This window comes from Tetrao urogallus, assembly GCF_951394365.1.
Source record: "Tetrao urogallus genome assembly, chromosome: 11".
Taxonomy (NCBI): domain Eukaryota; kingdom Metazoa; phylum Chordata; class Aves; order Galliformes; family Phasianidae; genus Tetrao; species Tetrao urogallus.
Window position 1 is genome coordinate 9,412,054 of NC_136824.1, and position 23,444 is coordinate 9,435,497.

General features: G+C 42.7%; 1 protein-coding gene across 1 annotated transcript in view; it reads right to left on the reverse strand.

Moving 5' to 3' along the window:
* Nucleotides 1–23,444, reverse strand: part of PDE8A (phosphodiesterase 8A) — a gene marked incomplete at both ends in the record, with an annotated part of 107,481 nt that overhangs the window by 30,098 nt on the left and 53,939 nt on the right. The window contains 2 exons of the mRNA XM_079541019.1: nt 617–807; nt 2,744–2,800. Of these exons, the coding sequence (XP_079397145.1) occupies nt 617–807; nt 2,744–2,800 (248 nt within the window). The remainder of the gene's footprint in view (nt 1–616; nt 808–2,743; nt 2,801–23,444) is intronic.

The window sequence follows — 23,444 nt, forward strand, 5'->3', positions numbered from 1 at the left end:
TTTTTAACATGCCTCGACTGCATGCTTTGATTTAACAATAGCAGAAAAGTTAGATCTGAAGCCTGCAGGATTACTGAGAAAAGAGAATAAATGCAGCAATGCCTGAAACTCCATGTCAAAAAAAGGACATACAGAATGTACATCAACTGAAACCTCAAATGCTGTCGAGGGGAACAGCAAAAAGTCAACCTTCTGAAATGGCTTGAATGCGTTAGTAGAAAAGGGCTAGTTTCAAGAATTTGGCCTCACAAATTTAAGGAGCATTTCACTTTACAGGGGATGGAAGGTAAAAACGAGCAGTGCTTCTATCTCGCAAACGTGGAGCCAGGTATTTGAAAAAACATTCCACTATGGCAACAAATCTGCACTCTGTAGCTCCACGCCAGGTCAAGCTTCAACTGTCCTAGCAAACAACCAAAAATGCCAAAGCACTGAGATAACATTGATGAAAATGGACTTTTGTCAAAAAAAAAAAAAAAAAAAAAAAAAAAAAAAAAAAGAAAGCCAAACAGTAACATTCAATAGATTTTATAGATGGGTCATAAAAAAAGCAAGAAATCTTTCCTGACGAGTTATCTACATAGCTATTCATTAATTACCCTGAAACGGTGTTTACCTGCACAATGCTTCTGCATCAAAGTATCTGGAATGTCTGTGGTCTATAATGATAATTTCATGGTGTTTATCAAGAAAACATTCCAGCGCAGACTCAGGCGTCCTGGCAATATTACATCGAAATCCAGCTTTCTCACAGGCCCAGCAGAACCCGTTGCTCTGGTTATCTTCTTTGGCAAACACTAGAAGTACCTGGTTCAAATACAGAGAATCATTACTAACAAATCATATAAATACATTAGAATCCATGACTTCTACCCACTTTTAACAAGGTTAGCCAACATGAAGTCACACAAGATGGAAGTATTTGTGTATATGAAGACCCCTGTGACTCCTGTGCCAAGCTTGCCATGAGATTTGTATCACAGAAGGGAACTACCATGCTGGAAGTCCAGAACTGGAAGTTAGGAGAGCTATGATTTGCTCTGTCATAACTTGCTGAACAACTGCCAGTAGCATTCCTCTCTCTGAGTCTTTTTAAAATCAACACAATTCCCAGAAGTTCAACATTCCTTATGAAACATGTTTTAAATTCTATGGTGGAATAGTCTATGAAAGACAAACATGAAGTCTACTAAGGAAGACTTCCACTGACGTGATTGTGCTTTGCTTCGGGGCAATATTTCATAGAGAATAGTTCATTTTGCAGAGAGAATACGCAGACTGACAGAGTATACATCTATGTTAATGCTGCTTCTGTGGACGATTCAGTAGATGCAGTCTTCTGGGAAGGATGGATAAACCAGACCAACATTTTGGCCCACTGTCTCAGGACACCAATCTTTCAGTAATTTAATCAAACTACACTTAAATATATGCTTTGGTTAGACAACAATGTGCAGCATGTGTAACTCATACCACATCCCACTGCCGTTTATCTTCTGGGTGACTTTAGGAATTCTGTGCTGGTTACACTTTGGACCAGGTTGATGGAATGTTTACCAGTAAATCTTAACATTTCCCTGCAGTGCATATTTTTTAAGAATGAAGGACTTAGTACTCATTTAGTTCAGATTCCTTTTATAGTAACCTTTGCAAACCTGCTTGAAAAACATGTCATACTTCGGCTATATTTAGTGGAGTTAATTTATAACACTCTTAAGAGTGGAATAATGGTTTTCAGCATTAGCACAGAGCAATCAGGAGATCTTATTTGTATGATCACCTTCAGCAAAAATGTAATGTTGTCTGACCTTTCTTTCCCTCCTATCTGCCAACTCTCACAAGGATTAACTGGTAGAATGTTAGATTGGCCTATGACTGGACAGAAGTCATACAACCATTAATAACCATAAAGGGGGCAGAAACATTCAAGGAATGTTTCTGATTTATACCTGGAGAAAAACTGGATTAGGTTGTCCTAATATTTGATGTTAGATGATAAGACTATCTGTTCTGACAATAGCTCAGGAGGACTTTGAACTGTTCCTGAAGACAGACGTTTTCAAATCAGCAGTCCAGATAAGTTTCACCCAAGAGTTTTGTAATTAATCACCGAGGAACATCTTGGATTATTAATACTTCAGTATGCCACAAGACACGGGAGAATTTTCAAAGAATGTTCAAGGGAGTCAGGTCCCATCCCAGACAAAAGAAGGGGACAGCTGGCATATGATCTTTATTAATAAAGAGATAAAGGAGTTTGAAGTAATGCCAGTCAACAACAAATAATAATTTAAAAAAAAAAAAACAAAACAATTACACGTATTGCCAAGCTCACTTTCTATCTTCTGTGATACTGCAAGTTTGGTTGATGCTACTAGTAATGCTGGTGTAATAGACTTCACCAGGACATTTGACTGAGCACTGTTCTGATGAGATTTTGATTAAGTAAATGCAAAATGCATTAAATAAAATGCAAATCATGGAACATACTACATTGACCACAACAGAGGAAATGGCTATAGATGGCTCTGTTTCTATGAGTTGAGAGATGTTTGGAGAAAAGAGTTTGTCAGGATTTTTAGAATATCATATATAATGTGGTTACAGCCTGTTATGCGCATGCATATCACTTGGCAAAAACACTGTGACGATCCCCATACCACAAAAACTCCAGACATACATCCAAAGTTAACTTCTGTGATATCTGAGAAATTAAGACTTCGGTTGGAACCGTAGCACCTACCTGAAGTTGATCTTGATGAAGTCTCATAGGGCCAAACTGCACATCTGTAACTGGTGACTAGAAAATATAAAAAAGGATCTTATTAGCACATACACACCTAGAGAAGAAGCAAAAATAGCTCTGTTAGAGAAGACTTATTGACTACTGTTGCACAGATATACTAGCACCGTTACAACGGTCTTGTTCTGCTTTTGTAAATGCGTGTGCTGAGCTGTGTTAACACCATTATAAATCAGGTCAGTTTTGACTGTTGTATTTTAAAAAGAATGGATTAGTCCAGAAAGTTCTGTCGACAGACTGTTGGTATTTATTTGGTTTTTGTAAGCCCCGTATGACATGAGCTGCCTTGCATTTTAAAAATTTAAAAAAAACAGAAAGCATTTTAAAAATTTAAAAAAAACAGAAAACAAAAAACAAAAATAAAAACCCAACAACTTCTAAAGAGCATTGAACCTACTGGAGAAAGGCAAAAGAATGTTACTCCTAGCATTTCCTATGTCGTAGGTGCCCACGAGTGATGCAAAAGCACATAAATGTAGTAGCCTCATGGATGCTGGGCTGTGTTCCCCCCTTCCCACCCAGCCCCTCCAGGGCGGGCATCAGAACCCAGATATCTGTGTGACATTGCATACATTCAGCATGCAGCTTGGCTTTGAGAAACCCTGTAAAATGCTGCTGTGGTATGGCATGATTTGTGCATGCAGTGATTTCTGCACTAGATGCTGTTCTAGTAACTCAGCCCAGCAGCTTAGCTTTGTGTGCAAGTCAGGATCTTTCTTCCTCACATGCCACTGGAAGCGATGGAGGTGAATGGCCCAGGTGCTGCTTATGGCAGCTGGCTCTAATGCAATTAGTCATTGGGTACCACTGGCTGGAGTGTAGGCTTCAACACTAACGACTTTTCAAGGCATCTGGGACAGACGTTCTCAAGGAGATAAACATATAAATACAGAGGACACTAATAGGATTGTGTAGGTTAGAGTCTTTGGGAATTCCCACTTGGCAAGTAACTGCGTTTTCATGTGCTTAAGTAGCTCTCATCTCTTATCTCTGAAATGAAAACTAGAAATCAGGAGTAACAATGCTCCTGATTCCAAAAGGGTTGCAGTGTCCGGCCAATGGTCCCTGAAGAGCACAGACTCTGCAAAGATACTGGAGTGAAAACACAGCAGAAAAATGCTATGGGTAACGCAGTAAATGGAAAACATCTCCAGATTCTCACGTACAAAGTCAAGATCTCTTGAGTACAAAGGTGTCATTTTTACATTGTTGTTTTTCAAAGTAAAGCCACACTTGAAGATCAGATTTATTGCTTTGCACTCTAGAACGTTTCCAATAAGTAATTTTAGAGAAACCTCACCACATCCCACAGAAAAATCTTTTTGAATTACATGCTCTATTCTTTCTTTGACCTCACTGCTCCATTGCTCAGCCCTCTGAGTTTCTCATGTGTGATTTTATTTATTTATCAACTTGGAAATCATCAGGGTAACATTAAATGAGCAAGAAACACAAATCAAGAAAAAATGGCAACGTAGCGCTTACAAAAAAGGAGCCAGGGTTTGCTGTGTTATTTCAGAGGGCCCCAAAAAGCCAGCATTAAAATTGTGTGGGTGGGCTTCAGGTTTACTCTCAGCCATCCTGGATTCAAGTGGCTTAATTTAAATACTCTCTGGTCAGTTCTTATAATTTTAAGACCCCAAACCTCTCTTCCATAGGAAAAAATCAAACTGCTTTCTCCTCCCTCGAGGCCCATCATCCACTTTTTCCAAATCTGCACCAGAAAACAGCAAATAGTTCTGCTGACAGTGCACGGAGCAGAAGGAGATCCAACCCCATCTGCCAGGGCTGTGCTGGCCCTGCAGCGCTGCCAGCAGTGACTCCTTGTTCTCAGAGGGATCAGCAGGCATGCCCAAGGGACACAGAGGGGGTGTATCTATTGAATAAGCGATGCCCTTCTACAGTCAGTTCTCTGGCCATGACCGCATTTCAAATTAAATTTTGCACTATTTATTTTGCTCTCCAGCTGCCAGCATAAAGCAGCAAGTGTTACTGTTACGGTTCCACCGTGAGCTGCAGGGCACAGACTCGGAGCTGAGCTCTGAAGTTTGGGGTCTCTGAACCCCATGTCTCAGGGCAGTGCACTCTCACAGCCAGTTCCAACACAGACCAAGCTCTATGAAGTTATGCTATAAGATTTATCCTACAGGGAATTCGCGGAGCCTGCAAAATGCTTTTATGCCAGCAAACTGTGGCATTCTGACACTGAAAATACCCATGCATGCACCACTGAAGCTTAAGTTACAGGCACTGCCCAAATGGGAAGCTGTCATTACACGTTAACTGCCTGTCCTGGGCCGAAGAAAAACCCTGCTCTGCATCTCCGCTACAAAACATCAGTGAACTCCAGTTAATTATTAATCCTGTTGAAATCCGTTCAATCACTTGATTAATCATTTCAGCTCTTTGTCTGCTGCTGATAGCACTCGGAAGCAGCGTGCTGATTAAGTGCTGTGTCAAAAACCAAGGCTGCAACAAGGGTGAGCTGAAACTCTATGGATGAATGAAAAGAGCTTTACGAACATAAGCTCACAACAAACCAAGCCCAGCCAAGGCTCGCACGTACTGTAACAGCACAAACACATTCTCATTCACTTAAGAATTTTGCTTTCCTACTGAAAAAAGAACCAACCTCAGCCTGCTCTAAGTGCTCACACACAGCACTGCAGCCATCCCATGTTCTCTGACCCACTGCCTGTTGTAACCACTAAACTGAGAACACTGCAACTGCTGATAGCAATACTGCATGTTTCCCATGCTCAGAGATAAGCGAATGTTTGATAAATAAAAATAACTGAAATAAATACAGACCCAAACAACCATGACCGATCTGATTAAAGTACAACAGACTCGGCGCTGACCTGATATAACCTGGTACAGTACTTGTCACCATCAGTCATTCCTCACATTTTGCCAGGACAAAATCGACAGCAATGGTCTTTCATGGTGGCTGCTGTTTAAGTTTTTTTTCTTCCTACAGCTACAAAAGCCCTGTGGAGTTTGCCCAGTGAATAAATATAGTAAGGACTAAGGGTGGACATAAAGCCAGCTCAATCCGCACACTCCCTGCGGCGATAAACTGCCTGGTTGGAGCGCAGGACACATCAAAGCAGCCTGCATTCCGCAGGTCTCTGTTTGCTAGAGGTCTCACATCTTGGCTCCCTCCAGCGCGCCTCTCCTACCATTACCAATTGGAGAGGAGAGCAAACTAAAAGGCAGCGTCAGCCCCCCGCACCCTCTGGCCATTAACTCCCATGCAGTGCTCCGCTATGGTGCGGCAAACACATTTCTTTTTTAGAGCTATGCTCTTAGCTCATTTCTTTCATGAAGTTTTTGTGGGATGTTTTAAAGCAGAGCCTCGGGCTGCCTGAGGCAACCTGCTGACATCCAGGTTTCAAAAGCAGGCGATGAGAAATGGTGAGCTGTTCAACACCAGGTAACTGCCCATTCAAATAAAGACTTCAGCCCTAAGGCCCTGATTCATTATTTTAGGACATGGATAACTACAGTGACATAAGACTTCATCACCGGGCTTATTGGACTGCTGTCAGAAAAATTCATCATTTTACTCAGATCAATACTTTAACACATCATAAAAAATGTGTTTTATTTAGTTTTAAAATGCATACTTAAGTTTTGCCCATGCAGTTGGAAGGAACACTTGACTCATCACAGCAACAAACAAACAACCAAAACATGCTCAGAGCCTTAGGATGGCTAGAATACTCAAAATTCAGATTATGCTAAGAAAAACAAAGGGACGAATTTTACAAAGGAAAAAACATATCTTTCCTTAACCTGCTGTGCTAAGCATAGATTTATCACCCCTGAGAGGGAAAGCTCAGACTCACAGGTTCAGATCATACCTCAAACTTCAACTCCTTTGGAATCCATTAATGGCAGAAATTTGAATTCCACATGATAACATCAGTTCTCAAAAACCTCAGCCAAACACTTGTGGATGCTGGAAGGCAGAAAGTACCCCATCGGCTATCAGAGCAATTCCACAAAGAGAATAACCTGGATTTACTTCACTATAAAGTAGGAGTCTGGCCCCACAGCTACTCCTTTGGCCATTTGGAGGCCACAACAATTAGATCAAAGAACAGGAGGGAATAAAGCACCTAGGGTTACCTGCCTTCATTTGACAGATTCAAGGATGGAGGCAAACCAGGCTCTAAGAGACCCGAATCTGTACTTAGTTCATTTTTTGCTGAAATACAGAGCTCTAGAAGGCAGCTAACATTTATCAAAAATGCTGTTCAGCCCAGATGAAACCTGCTAATTCTATCCCTTGATATCTTTTCCTATTTTTGTTTCATAAAAAATGTAGACAAATGTCACAGACTCGACAATTTAAATAATGCAGCATTCTGACTCAATGAAATTTGTTCTTACGAAATCCAGCATTTATTCTAAATCTGGCTCCCCCTGATGCACCTCTGTCAACAAAACAATATGGAGTCAGAGCTGTATTTCAAGGTCTGAAGATCACCTGAAGTTCTGGTATGATATCTTTATTTTTTTTTTGCTTGTTTGTTTGTTTCCAGTATTAAATTAATTTCTACAAGAATTATTTATGATGCTACCATATGGTGATACAGCAACCAACACAAGCAGTGAGATATCATACCCTCTGTTCCCAATTTCTGAAGTTTTAGTAATGGTTGTGAATCAGTTTTACATAAATGAGCCCTTGGGAGGCAAGCTCTGGCCTCTGATTCACATCATTAGGAACACAAAATTTGGAGAGCTTGCCGTTTTTGTGAGAAGTTCTATGGAGCACAGTGAGTTGCCTCTCGAGTGAGGCTGCTAAGCATACCAGCCATGGGACCCATGCTCTTATTCCTGAGCTCCTGGTGACACCTTCAACTGGGTACGTTGTTTGTTGTATTCTGGACCTAATTCCCATCTGCACTGCTTCAGAATTAGTCTGAATCCAATACATACAGCTAAATTAGATCAGAATTGGAGTAATATAGTTACAAAATTGGGCTTACTGCCTTCTAGCACACTTTAAATACAATTGAGAATTCATTCCGCACCTTTTGGAAAATCTTCCCGTATTTGTAATACGAAATTACTGTTATCATGTTGCAAGCATGACATTATCAGAGGTGAATCATTTCATTATTTTGGAAAAAAAAAAAAAAGAAAAGAAAATGCTGTCCCAAAGGAACTTTTATAATTATGTGCAGTGTGGTAAGGCCTGGGTGGCTTCTGGCCCAGACCAGTGGCCCACTGCGGTCAGCTTTGTACAATTACAGAACAGAAGACAGTAACCTCTACCACTGTTAAAGGTCAGAACTTCTACACAGAGCACACCAACAGCTCTAAGGATTCCTTCAGCTCTTGACAGGATATTTAAATGATAAATGTCATTAACGCTTAGCATGCTTACAGCACAATCACACAGATCTCAAACCCGCAGAGGCAGCTCATGAATCCACATGATGTTTTCTAACCAAAGAGAACGCTGTTGAATGGGAACCAGTTCTCACATCAGAAGATATTCAAGTCCAGCAAGTGGCATCTGCTGCAGCAGTTCTCTGACCCAGGGATCCTTTAGAGATCTGCATGATATACACAAGCACACTGGGCTTGAAATGTCATCTGTTTGTCTTTATTTTGCATTAGATTGGAAAAACGTGAAACAAATGTTCTACAACAACCCCAGAAACGTAAATACCCTTAACAACGGTCTGTGGTCCATCATCATCATTTTGTCAAACACCTTCATGACCAACCAGTGCGGAGTTTAAAATGCCCTACACCTTCACCACCTCAAAACCTGAGCTGATTCACTGGGGTCTCCCCTCAGGCTGCCCACTGTGACTGGAAGCTTTCCTGGAACATCTCTGGAGGCCACATACGTACAGACCTCAGCTGGAGGCTGCAGGCTCTCCCCACGCTGGATCCCTGGAATGCTCACTCAACTACAGCCAAATATTTCTGTGTGGTGAGGACATGCTGTAAAGCATTTGTAGTTATATCCTGCGCTAAAGAGAAAAACAGCAGCTTAAATGATCTGGCTTGTACTTTAGAAGAATTTTTTAAACCCTGTAATAACGGTTTTCTATACATAGGTTGCACAAATGGATGCCTTTATCAAGGCAAAAAAAGTAGTAAGAACAGTTTCAGATTTTCGAAGCTAAACGCGGTTCATAAGCATTTGTCTTTTTGGAGAGTCCAGTTTAAGAATGTGTAAAATGCAGAAATTGAACTGCTTCAGATGAAAAGAGAGGGCATCTTCAGGATATTAGTAACATATTCTGTTTTATTTGTTTTAAACAAAATTTAAGTGTTGGCTCGAATATCTGGCACCTCGGAGGGGAAGTGTCATCTAAATTCAGAGGCCCACAGTATTTTGGGGTACACTGAGGTTTGCAAGCAAATAGATCCAGCACTGACTTTCTCAACACCTTCTCTAACTCCAAAAGAACTCATCCCTCCTGCTGCCTCAGGTGTATGAATGTTGCAGGCCAGCTGCAGCATCACTACTTCCCGTCCCCCAGTTGTGTGGATGCTTCCACACAAACACTGCATTCTTCTGGCCCAGAGGGAAATTCTTGCTGCCTGCACTTTCACAGTTGAGCTGCACAGCAGTCTGGGAGATTTAAATACGGCACAGTAGTTCTATTGTTTAATAATATTCAAGCCGCTTGCTCTCTTGTGATTCCACAGAAGCCAGAAGATCCCGGCAAGAAGCAATAAGTGCTAATCTGTTTTATATTTGTCTACCAGTTCTCTTCCTTCTAGCAGCTCCCACTTGTTAGTTTTTAGAGATGATTAGAGACACATTAGGATACAACAGATCTCCATCACTGTCACTGTAAGCTTTATTTTTTGCTTTATTCATATGGATTTCAATGGCGTTTTCATTGAACCATCTGGATTTTAATGGGTTCAGTATCTAAAAGGAAATTCCAGTCTATTAGGAAGATTTCCAAATACTGTTTTTATGTGTCAAATCAAATTTTCATGCCTTCATCTACCAACACTAATTGCCACAAACAGATCAAGCAAAGCAAGAACGTGTAGCACAAAATAGCATGAACCTGCCAGTGGGTCTGTTAGGTTTTCTAGAAAACCTCTGCTCCATCCTGAGCCCCCCTTTTATTAAGGAACAAACTTGATTTTCCTATTGCCATTAACAACTTACTGTTCATGCTGACATGGTGGAAGCCTGAGCCCTTGGCAAACGTACAGTCAGAGCAACACCACATTACAAAAAGAGCACAGGTAAATGACATGCAATAGGCTGACAGCACAGCCTGCCTCCTGGGAACCCCCATGTTCCCAGCTGAACAACTTAGAAAATTTTACAAGAAAAATCTTTATATAGATTTCCTCACTGAAAGGCAAATCTGAGGCATTACATTGCGGGGAAAGACAGCTCAGGCTGTACTGACCACAGTAATTCTTTCTATCTGCTGCCACTCGCTACCATGACAGAATACAGATCAGCACAGGGAGATATTCAGTAGCGATAGCAAACATTTCAGGATTTTCGTTTACTGAATGCCACTGTCCATTAATAATTGAGAAAACCAAAAGTGATGTTCTTGGCCTCTTACAAATGGAGAACTTTATCACCAAAACATCACAGAAAGCTTGAGATTACAAGCATATTTGAGACATCCTTTAAAATAAATACTAGGAAATTCATAGCACCGTGTCCTCTCTTCTGCCCTCCAGCATTCAGTTAGGATGATCATACCAGAGACCAACAGGATTACACCAGGTTTTATCATGGGGAGCAAACAGACAAATGGATTTAAGAGAGCTGGGATCCCTCCTTTCTTCTGTCCGCTCAGAATTTCACTAGCAGGGACAGTGGCTGCTAGAGGCTGCCTTCCTCTCACACAGACGCCTCTTCATTTCGGAGGACCCACCAGGTCGGCTGAAACCCGACAAAGGCCTTGTGCTCGCGCCTGGGTCAGGAACACACCGCACTTCTGCCAGCCCACAGCGCCCCTGAAATGTTACATCGCATGCGCTGTACATGGGATTGCTCTTGGTTTTTTTTTCCTTACGTACAGTAGAACCTTTTTATAGTCACACCAATCCCCCTGAACTTTGCATATCTTTACTAACGTGGATTTTTTCATTATAACCAGAATTCCACTTTTAATTTTAGCTCTCTTGGCGAAAAGAATTTCACTCTATCTGCATTTGTGGTAGGCACACTCCAGCACTCTTTTATTTAACTCAAAACATTACTTAATGAATCTAACTGCATTACTATGTTTGCTAAGAAATAATCTCCACAGCCCCAGCTCTCCCCTTACCAAAGAGCTGCTGAGGTGCCAAAGATGACACTGCTGGAATAAAATGAGTTAGCACGGAGCGTGCTTTTGCCTCCAGGAATGCCTAAGCAACCAGTACGTTACCACCTCCCAGTGAAGTTTCACACACCAAAACTGGGAACCAAGCTCTCAGTGGAGCCGCTCCCTTTTAATCAACAGCCCTTAAAGCAGCCACTGTGGTCATTAATGGAGATGCAAATCCAGCTGGTATCTACCATCCAACAAGGCAAAATCCTGCCTGCTGTGAAGTCTGTTGACTACACAACTGTCTGGGTATACTCTTTCCACATCTAAGGTTTGTATTTCTCAAAGTACAAGAGCCGTAACTGTGCAGATAGTAATACACTGATGTTGAATAGCCTCATAAATTGTATCTTCTATTTACGCCTGAGATTTACAGGAAAGAGACAGCATCTGGAGATACCTGCATAAGATCCTTTTACCTGGTTATGACAGTAAGTGAGAGAGCCCTGCTGCACAGCAAATTGGGAAGGAAAGGTCTGTAACAAGGCGGAAGATCGCAGGCCAAGAAAAGGAGGTCAAAAAACACTGAATAAATCCATAATGTAAACACATGCATTAGAGCTAGGCTGCAAACTGCACAGCTGACTGCACGATAAAAGCACCAATACTCAGCACAGAGCTAGAGGTGGTGAACATGGTCAAGCAGACCTGGCCCTTCAAGTGTTCTTTGGACAACCAGTTTTAAATGGTGCTTCCATTGCTTATAACACGGGTAGGATGTCTGGAATCTGTTTTTCCAGAAGCTGTATCAGCCTCTTCCAGTTACAAGTCACCAGACCCTGCCACAGGCCCACAAACTCTTAGGAGAAGCCAGCTGCCTCTGAGCTCCACTGGCCATCTCTTTCCAGCTCCTCATTCTACTCATGCAGTAACAATAAAACAGGCGAAGGAAGAAAGAGGTCCTGGTTGTTATACACTAAAACGTTGTCAACCTATGCAAAACAAGGTGATTAGTCACAAGGAAAACTGGCATCTGTCCAGAATCGATCTCCCTTAAGATACAAATTCTGGCACCTGACAAGATGGAAGCTCATTTCATCTGTTTTTCAACTATCCAAACTATGTTTCCCTCCTGGATAAGCTTTCTCTCTCTCCTGTCTTTTCTATGAATGGATGTGACAGGCCCAGGCTTTTTGGTATGAGTGGGAAAGCTCCATGCCAAAGCACAAACAAGGGAGAAGAGACATTAAAGTCCTGTCTGGCGACACCATTAACAAGTTCACAGTCACCATTTCCTTCTTCCTCCCCTGCACGAAGTGTTTCTTCCCAGACAGTGATCCAGACTGCTGATAGCTCTGGCAGGGAGCTTTTACCAGAAATTTTAGCAGGAAATGTTCATTTGTGAGCCCTTGTGTCCTCCCTGTGCTACATCTGCACAGCCCCGTGCAGACTGCAGAGCTGCTCTGACAGCCTGCAGCATGCTGCAGGAACGTCTATGGCTCTGAGCTGAGTGCAGCACCAACTGCACACACTTGTTTTCTTTCTCCTTTTCCTCCCAGTAATGAAATACAACAAGGTCACTTGGAAAACTAGAAAAAAAAACATCCTATGTACTCGTTGAAGAATAATGTAGATCAGGCTGTTGGAAAGTCTTAGATCACCTGATTTCTTTTTCATCCTCTGTGAACTTTGAACATAAGGCTGTAATTACTATAAGCACGGGAGAGAGCGGTGCTCTTGATTAGGAAAGCCTTTATCAATCATGAGATGTTTCATTTGATTTATGTGTTTGTGTGTTCCCCTGAGCCGGGACGAATGGCCTTACCGCACTCATATTTGTGTGGTTAGCGGATTTTTCTGCATCTCTTTTGTCCTTATCCTCCAAAGACACAACAAATGGTGTATTGCTAAATGTTGAACTTTGCAATTTTCGTGCTGCATTGCGACAGTAATGTATTTTGACTAACTGCACGAGCCACCAACATGTACAGTCCAGGCAGCAGCCACAGAACACCAAAGGTTTACTTTTTTTTCTTCACTGCTTAATTTGAACCATTATGTTGTACTCTGGATGACTTCAGAAAATAGTACGAGGTGCATAATTTAATCCAGTTATATATGTAATCTAATTTTGCTTAAGAACATTCAAATGTCTTTCAACAAAACAAACCTCCTCTAGAACAGCAGGAAAATATTAGAGGTGGCATCAAACCACTGCCCCATTAGATATAAATTGCTCACAGCATGTTCTCCACAAAGCAGAGTAACAAAATTTGCAGGCCGTAATATGAGGCTCTACCCAGAAATACTTTCCAGATGAAGTATGCATGATTTGCGGTGGTTGTGTGACACAGACAACAATGTTCTGCTGTTGGATGGAGATGATCCAGTGCATTTCGAGCTCTAAACCTGCCCGTTCTCCCTGCACACCCCCTTTTCTCAGTCCTGCACCAGGAAAGCTGACTAGGGCTCCAATACAGATGGGAGCTCTGTGACTGCTGCTGTCAGTGTCCTTTCCACACAGCTGGCTGTGAATGCTGAATGAATGAATGACTACCTGCAAATCGTTTTTGTCAAGTAAATCTAACAGGCACAAGTGTGTGATACTTCAGCCTCATGTCTCCTCTTTATTTTACAGCGCTAAGCGCTGTCACTGTTACCCATGTACTCCTTGAGTGGTAATGAGTCTCATACATTTTAACCAATTAGGACTGATTTCTTCTATTTTCTTTTACAACTGAAACATGTCTATGCCAGGAATAATTTTTCTGATGCTGCAGACGTACCACATACCACCTTCCTATTTCAGTGGAGTTCTAGGACATAATTTCATAGCATCTATGACAGCTTAAAAGTTGAACTGATGATTTTGCATTGCAATTCTGCTTTGTACTTTTAACCTATTCTATTACATCTTTTTAAACACTTGCATGGCATGTAGAATTTCCAGGATTACCACTAGATTGGCTGCCTATTTTTTCAGGAAGAAGTTAGTTGCAGCCTTCCAAGCAGCACTACACAAGGTAATGTCTCCCACATAGCAAGCAGCTTTTTGCATCGTCTGTAGCAACAAACATCTTCTGGTATGTACGAACTTTTTTTTTTTTTTCTTTTCTTTTCTTTTTTTTTTTTTTCTGTGCATGATAGCATATTCTCTTCTTGAAATGTTCTATTATTTCCAGCTTTTCTGTCGTACAAGTTCACTTAATTTAGTTACTAACACAGCGCTTATTAGTTGCTTTCTTCACACAGTTCCCCCACAGTCTCACCTGGAACTCCCCCAGCTTCATCTGGCTGGAAAATCAGAATCCCTTTGATTGTAAGCCACGGATAGAAGTGAGTGTTCATTTCTCTCCCTGTTCTGACCTCTACCACTATGCTACAACTGGAGCCCCAGGCTGATTCCATCAGCACTCCAAGAGTCAGAGAGAAACATCTGGAATTTATTTGTTAGAAATAAAATAAATGACATCTTTTCAGGAGTTCTGCTTGCACCTGTACTTCTAAATCTCTTCCACAAAGGCAAGTTCTGAACAAATGTAATCAGGAGCAGAAGGCAGCAGCTCTCCTAGGGGCCCGGCTGAGGGCCTGGGAAGAATGGGGATGATGCCCAGAGGCACGGGATGCTCCGAGCATTTCAACTTCAGCAAAGCTGCAAAGGGGGAGGGAAGTGAGGAGCCCCAGGAGGAACTGGAGAGGTCAGGGCTGCAAACAAGGTCGTGAGGGAGGGCAGAAGTCAAAATAATCAAACACCACCGCTGTCACCTGATGGGAGAAGGGCACGAGGGTACAGGATGAACCTCTGAAAATATGCAGAGGAGGGAACAGGGAATACACAGAGAGGAAGAAGGGCAGTGAAGAAACAAAGAGAGAGAAGGCCCTGCCAATTGTTTGGATGAAGGTTACCCCTGCCTAGGCACCACACTCATTGTCTGCAGCCGTCTCCTTTCCTGCAGCTTTCCTGAGCCTCCCTGAGCACAGACAGAGCTGGTTCCAAAGCGGAAGGTGACTGATGTGGTCCTGTGCTATGGGCAGTCCACACAAGGACCAAATCAACTTCTTTATTTGTACTTGTGTAGTGTGCAAGGTTTTCATTGCAAGGGTTTAACAGCCTGGAGCAAAAGCTGGCTGTATCTCATCCTGCTTGGCCTGACAGGCTGTCCTGGAGAAAGCTCACATGTGTGATCTTAGTGAGACAGTCCCACTGCAAATGGAACCAAAGCCCTGAGCACACAAAGCAAACACACCAGTACCACAGCTGGGCACTGCATCTCGCTCACCTCTGCACACTGACTGCAGGGCCCTGCTGGTGAAGTAGGATGCTGGAAGGAAGCACAGGAGCTCTGGATTATGTGGGAACCAGGTGTGGCACTTTCTGACCATAAAGATACACAGATGGAAATATCACTTTTCCATCACCCTGTGGAGTAACTCTAAATGGTTTGTTTTTTAAAATAAAAGACTTCAGAAGATTCCTTACAAGAACTGCTTTCATTCAGTGCGATGCCGCTCTCAGCCAAGTACACAAGCTGTTTGGGCAGAACAGAAATAGGATTTGGAGATGGGGTGATGGGGAAACCATCTGCAGCACGGCAGATCTACAGAAGAAAAATACAATGCAAGCACTATCAGGTGCACGGTGTGCCCTATTTTTCAAAGGCAGTTTCTCTCTTCCAATAGGTGTTTCCTTTTGCTTTGCGTGACAGGAGGCTAACAGGGTGCTGCTGTCAGTATGATCGAGTAAAGCTGCTCAAAATATTGCCTGGAAGAACGGTTGAACTAAGGTCTGCATTGCTCATCACTGGTTCTTGTCCAAGGGGAAGTTAATAACCCTGTGCCACTGGCCAAAACACAAGCAAACCAAAATGTAAGGGGATCAGGCCCCTGGCAGTGTGTCAGCAGTACTGATCTCAGCCAGCTAGCAGAGGAGTGCTGCTGCACGCCTTGCTGGCAGTTCTCTGCCCCAGTGTGACAGCATGAGCAGCAGCTTCAGGCTCAACAGTTTGCAAAATGCTTTACAAGATCTGAAGGTGGTTTCACATAACATCCTACAACACCAAATTATAAACCTTTCAAATTTATAAACCTGGCCGCCTCAGGAAGGAATCTATTGATAGCCTTCTGCAAGAGAAACATACAGAAAAAAAAAATAAATCCAAATGCCATTTAGAAAGATCACTGAAACAAACACGGATTTTTATCATGGCTCAACATTTAAACTGTCAGCTTTATCCTCATGATAAGTAGGCAGCTCTCATTTACAACTGAACACCTACTTTATTTATTTAGCTATGCTGCATTTAACCTTACATCCTGTCTGCTGGGTGCATCCGGCTCCACAGCTCTCCATGCTGCAAAGCTTTAGCATAAGGTGGGGGAGCTACTTTCCACAAGCCAAAAAACAGGAAATTTGATGACATTGTTCAGTGAGCAGACGTCAGCAGAGAGTGATACAAAAGAGTAAACAACTTCCTAGCAGCAGCAGACAAATGGGCCGGAACTACTGGAATCCTGTGATGTCTGGTGTGTTTTGCATGAAAATTACTGTCTCAATGAAACAGGGTGCGATCTTCATTTGATCCAAACTGGAGCTGCTCCCTGGAGCTACACTAATTTGGTCTGTATAAGATCTGATCCCAAATCTTTACCTATGTGATCATGAAAGCATCATTTTTAAGAATTCACATGGTTAACATCTGGAATATTTTGTAAGTATTATTTTAGGACACAAAAAGCTGATGTGGATAAAAAGGACAAATTTCTGTGAACATACAGGCAGCAGTACCAGAAATGCAGGCACCATTTCATTATGATCATACCACCATCAGTCTTTCATGTAGAACAATAACAACTTATATTTTTATATATTCCTGTTTAAAGCACTTTGATATGAAGCAAGCTCAACACCCCACCCATGGATGGAGGAGCAGGCATGACATCTCTGTTATGTATTTCAGCATTTGCTTTGTGAAATCTCCTCTCATATCTTCCAGCTGTGGACAAATGTCAAACCTGATCCAAAAAAATAACCACTCAGCTGGGCATACAGTGACTCAGAGCCAGGTTACAGCCAGTAGAAAGAAAATGCAGGAGAAGGCATTTTTGCTCTGACTGAACGTCATTCTGCCCATCTCTGCCCAATTTAATGATCCCTTAACCCATTAAAGAGTAATGTTGGACCGCTGACCACAAACACAGAGCCTCACTACTGCATCCCAAGCAGCTGTATCAAGAAAAATGGTATCCTCCAGAAAAAAACCTCATCCCTACTAAGCCACTGTAAAGAGATCACCGAGGCACATCATTTTTCAGCTCTTTCAAATTGCCATTAAGCAACTCCTTTTAAAGGGATGTAGTGTATCAAGTCCTAGGCTAAACAAGTTCTTGAGGAGCTCAATGACAAACAGACCAGCATACTGCTTGGAAAAAATTGGGGATCTTACCAAAAGATGTTTCCCTGAAAGGATGCAATTCAATAAGTACAGTCTCAGGACACTCCTCCTATCCAGGTAACACTGCCAGCCAAAATCTAAGCAGAACAGATTCCAACAATTAGAATCAGCAGCTACGTTTAAAGCTGTCCACTCTTAGTGGAGAAAGACAGAACAACAGGAAAAAGCCAGATGCTTCTCAGTGCTCCTTGCCAAATTCTCCTCTCCTTAGAGACACAAAATGTAAAATACATTCCTGGGGAGGAGGACACACCAAGAACCATGTCAGCACTGCAATCAAATGACACAGCTAACACACACAGGGCCAGAGCTGCCTGTAACACAGCTCTAGTGACAAGCAGACATGGTTCTTCCAAAACACTGGCAAGTGGCAATAGGCTAACAAATGGCCAGAAAAAAGAACAGAAAGACAACCAATTGCTTCTCATTCTTCACTCTACTTACATCACAATTTTCCTGGTTTCAATTAGTTTGTGATTTTGGCAGAGCTAAAACTAACTTGCAATGAGTATTTTGCTTGAGTGAGGAACATGGGGAGATTCTTTCCCCTCAGATTTGAACGTGGGCATGCAGCACAGAGATGCAGGTAGGCAGAGCCCAGCTGGCTCAGGCCAGCAGTGAGGGTGCTGCAAGCACACCTAAGCCACTTCCAGCAAACACTGCAGGTGCAAGCAGCTGGCAGTGACGGAATGGGAGCTAGCAAGCAGCTTATGCTGGCTCACAGCTTACGTTAGTACCTCTGACAGCACAGTAAGTCCTAACCAGAGAAGGGATGCTGCATGTCTGTGCATCACACGGCATCTGACACTGCTCCCATCCTGCTGAGGCCTCAGCTGCTCCACTCAGCTGCTAACAAAGGAGCTAATTTGCAGACCTGAGCTGCTTTGACTGCACTGGGGCCAGGAACGAACCCCGCCATGCACTCCATGCAACGCAGGCTGTAGCTTGCAGAGATTGCTCCTGGGATCTGTCACAGAGAGCTTTGGATGTGGTTTGGTCTTTTCAGCAGTGGGCACCGATCTGCCCAGGGCACCACATCCTCTGCAGGCAGACAGGGCTAATTGTTCACAAACCTCCTCTAACTTTGGTTAAAAGAAGGTTAAAAATATATGTGACTGGACAACGCTTCCAAGTATAATCAAATCAGACTGGAGGAATGCCAAAGTATTTATCGGAGAATGGCATTCACTTGGGTGTGACAACAAAGTGACAAAGTTAACACCTTATCTGAAGGCTGGGATTTTGCAAAGCCCACCAGGATGAAAACACTATTATACCACAGCTCCCTTTCCATATTTTCATTCCACTGCAGCTTACAGTTAATGCACAGACAGGGACAGGCACCTGGCCCTGACCTGCAGTGAGCAAAGCTCCACAGCCATACAGTCCATCTCTACTGACTGTGCTTGTTTAGGGCCTTCCATTGTGAAGCACTGATTTATGTCAGCAGAGGTGAATGCGGTGAGCAAAGTCAGGCAGCACACAGCTCCAAATATAAATGGAAGTATGGAACACTATTGTGTGCGAGCACAGGAACGGCACTGCATAGGAAGGGTGGGTGGCCACGCCAGCCATCTGCTGATGGAGCCCTCGAGGGGCTGCCGAAAAATCACCATCCTCTGCAGGACCTCCCTTCCCTTTCCCAGCACGAGGTCTTCAACGGCAGGTACAGCACAGGACACAAAGCACTCTCCCAGCCTCCCTACAGCACCGCACCACGGAGACTGGCCGTGCCTCCAGCTCCTGGCCTTTCCTGTGTGGCTGAACAGAGACTCCTCTGACCTTCTGTGTCTGGCATGTTCACTGCTATCACCACATTCAACTGAATTTTTACACAAAAGTTTGTTTCATGGAAGTCTGTTTCAGAGCTGTGCTTCTGCAGCATGCTTTCTGATCTGCTCAAACGAGCAATAAAAACCTCCTAGGTGAGGCTTATGGGAAAGTTAACCTGGAGGCCACTCACTACAGCATTTCCCATTTTTTACACCTTTGAGTCACCCTACATTAAATTACAAACAGACTAAATTGAAGCTCTTTCTGATATAAAAAGAGAGCTTGTCAGGAAAAAACGAGGGCTCCGAGGGCTGGATGCACCTACCAGTCGCCATCCACAAAGGGGAATGTGTTTCTTACGGGCTCCCTGCACAGTGCTAAGCTTTGTTTCTGCACAGATTTTGACATATGGCCGAAGTTAGGCCTTAAATTAGAATATTCCTCTTTGAGTTGAGAAATGATCTTTCTGTGCAAATGAATAGTGTATTCAATGTGGATAAAGCTTCTGCTATTGCACAGTCCATCTTATCTACTGATGTCATTTCCTTACTTGCTTCTGTAATATTAATAATCACCATATAGCCAAAGAGGTCATATACTAGGAATGTATACTTTAAAATTCTTTGACACTGCGGAAGGGTTTGAACAAAAAAATCAATGTTTCTGGCTAGATGGATGCATGGAATGACTTGCAGGGAGATGACGTTACATCGCTTCAAGGTGGGGATAGAGAAACCTGTGCTCAGGGAAAGAGACCTCAGATCACAAGAGAAAAGCAAGGGTTGAACATGGAAAGGAAAATTACTGATAAGCAATGAACCAAACCTTCACAAAAAAGCAGAAAACAGCCGCAAACAATGTAATCTTGCTGATGTGACCAAAGGATCACGTAAAAATCACAAAAATCTGCTACATGGGTCCCACACCACAGGGAAATAACGAGTGTATTTTGAAGTATGTTGAGTGTTTTTGTTAAAAAAGAGAACCAAGACATCCTTTAGCATTTTTGATTTACAAAGTGTTCCACATCACCATGTAGCATCGTGCATGAGGTGTTTCTCTTCTTGAAGAAATGATAATTACTCTATTAAAATGCAAATGTTTCTACGTGGAAAATTTTAAATGTGTATGAAAAGCTATGTAAAGAGTGTAAAGTTAAGGCAGTCTTTTACACAAACTCTCTGCCGTTTTACATGCCAGAAATCATTCTTTTAAGTATTTCAGAGTTCAGAAACAGTATTCTGGGAAAGATCCAAACTCTGATGTGACAAGGCTTTTATAAACCAAGCAATTCTGGACAGAACTTTTGTTCCTAGCAGTAGTTTGGCTGTGTATTCTCCCCAGAACACATTATTTTCTCTTCACCAGTACACAGCAGTTACCAGATCTAGCATCTCCTAAGAGGATCTCATATTTGCTCTCTTCCTCAAAGCCTAAGGGCCAGCTTCTGGGGCCATGTAGCTGTATGAGATTACCAGCTTTCCTGGCAAAAATGTTACTTCTACCTCTTGCAGATGCAAAACAAACAAACAAACAAACAAAAAACACACACAAAAAAATCCAACCTACCTTCAATTGCTTGATCCTAAAAATTCAAACATCAGAATGAAAGGAGAGAGAACCAAAGTGTGCTTTTAATTAAAATAAATCAGTTTCCCAAGCCCAGAGCACTTTTTTTTACTGGAATAGTGATTTTTAATTCTCTGGAGTTGGCAGTACCACACCAGTGCAGCAGAAATGGGTCACAACTGCTGTAGGACTTTGATCTGAGCAAGACAGGCATTAAGCACTCAACAAAACAGCGTAAAAAGGGCAAGGATCAGCTCAATTAAGTCTTGCTCCTGAAGCCAGACCTCAATCAATATTCAGATGGCTGTTTTCAGCAGCCAGTTCCCAAGGACAGGTCTGCCTCTTGCAAGAGAGACGAGAATCAGGAAACCCAGGGATCAGCACACGTTCTGACAGTCCTGGATAGACACAGGTAACCTGGGCTAATGTGCAGCACAAAGGCCAAAGGTGGGAACTGCTGCTTCCAGTGCATGCCCTGCTACAGCAGAAAGCACAGAACCAGGTAAGCCAGCACAGCACAAACTGCAGCCTGGGTCAGGAAACAGCCCTCAGCAGCCAGACCCAATTTCTAGGAAGTGCCCAGAGAGCACAGGCACTGACATCCATGGGAACTCTTCGGCTAAAAAAGGCAGCCCTGCAACTCCATGAGGAGGACACTGTGCTCAGAGCAATGTGTGAATGCCTCCTTGCCTCTTACTAAAATCCAGAGAATGTTTAAGTTCATGCATGATTGCTTTGCTGAATCATGGCTTGGTGTTGTACACAAAGAAGTCTGTAATATGCATTCATTTTCAGTCTGACAACCTAGACATTATACAAATTATTGTTATCTTGTTCTTAGGATTGCGCTTGGACTGATTTTGTCAGTACCTAAAGAGAATTTCACTGGATATTTATTACAACAGCTGGGATTAACTATGTGCTCCAGTAAAGACACCAGAAATCCTAGCAGGAGGTAACTGTGTAACTATATTTCCCATAGACTTTTCAGAATGAAATACAAATCTCAGTGTTTACTGACATCTCCACAGCACATAAACTCATGAAAGAAGTTTTCAGAGATCTGTAAGAGGAAAGAGAAAAGTTTATTGGAAAACAACAAACTGGCCACACTTATCTAACTTAGTTTGAATGAGACTTTGGCAGATCAGAAAGAATAAAGGAAACATGCCAGGCATTAATGTCAGGCTAACACATACCAGGATTTCTAAAACTGCATACCAAGAAAAGCACCTCCAGTGCTTTTAGTCTTGAATTTTGCCCATCTGGGTAATTTATTGGAACTCGACATCTTCTGAGGCATGCTTACCTCCAACGCACCCACAGCACACTGTTGTTACTGCTCCCCAGTCAGAATAAAATCCCATCAGTGAGCATGAGCACTGGTAGCAGTACAACTGACCCAGGTAAGGACCTGACCCTTTTTACACAATTATTTAGGAAGCTGCACTTTCCACAGCTGCACCAGTTTGAAGTATGTATGTTTCATTGCCAACAGCCTTCTGAATGTTACAGCACCAAACAATCGAGCATCCCAAACAGATGACATTAAAGTCCCATTCCTTACAAACAAGAAAAGCAACGGCAATGGCAGTGTACAGGCTGAGCACAGATCTCATCATCTGTTCACCCTGGACATCTATCATGTCACTGGTCATTATTCCACCATGTTTGCAATTTTTAATCCAAGGCCCAAAATTCATTTAAACATGGATGACAGTTTTTGATACTTTTGCTCCTGCTGTGCAGAACCTTGCTCTTTTAGAAGTCTAGATGAAGCGAGTATCTAGACTTGCAATTTGATTTATGCTTAAACTGAATCTGGGGGAGATAGATTCTGAGAGCAAATGTAGCAAAAACCCTTCACCCAGCACTGTGAACAGATCCAAATGAGCAGCCAACAAATAACACTGCACATCCAGATCTTCAGGCAAACACGAGTTGTTCTGAGCTCCTCTGAGCTGCACAGATCCACACCAGCACGAGGCCAAGTTCAGAACAGAATTTTCAGGGTCTGTATGAGTGAGAGTGAGCAATTTTCGTTTTTAATCTTTTTACATGACTTAGCAATTACACTTCTGAAGTCACAGGCTACAGGCTGCAGTTCCATCAAGCCAGGATTCTGCAAACCAAATGCAGAGCCATGTGGCAAAGTGGGGTCCCTGGGCTCATTCATTTGGTTGGGATGAGTCCTGCAGTGAAGCTGCTTACCCTGCTGGAAGGAGCTGCTGAGGACTGGGACCTGTCAGGGAGGTAAAACAATGTGAGGTGCTACCTCTGAGCAACATCTTACAGATGACAATTCCTGCAGAAACATTGGTGGGCCAGAACAGCTCCAGCTCCAGGACAGATTGACAGTCAAGTCATCCAGCAGTTTTCTAGACATCTTCTTGGGCCCCAGAGCCTTGTCACAGGTAACAAAGGTCTAAGGTTGCTCTGGGGTTAACGCATCCCTTCCCAATTTGAAATATTCTCCATTTGGATGTTGTTCCTGTGACAGATGAAAACCATCCCTTTATTTTGTTGTCTGTCCTCAGACAATAAAGAAATCTCACAAAGGGTCAAAATGTATCA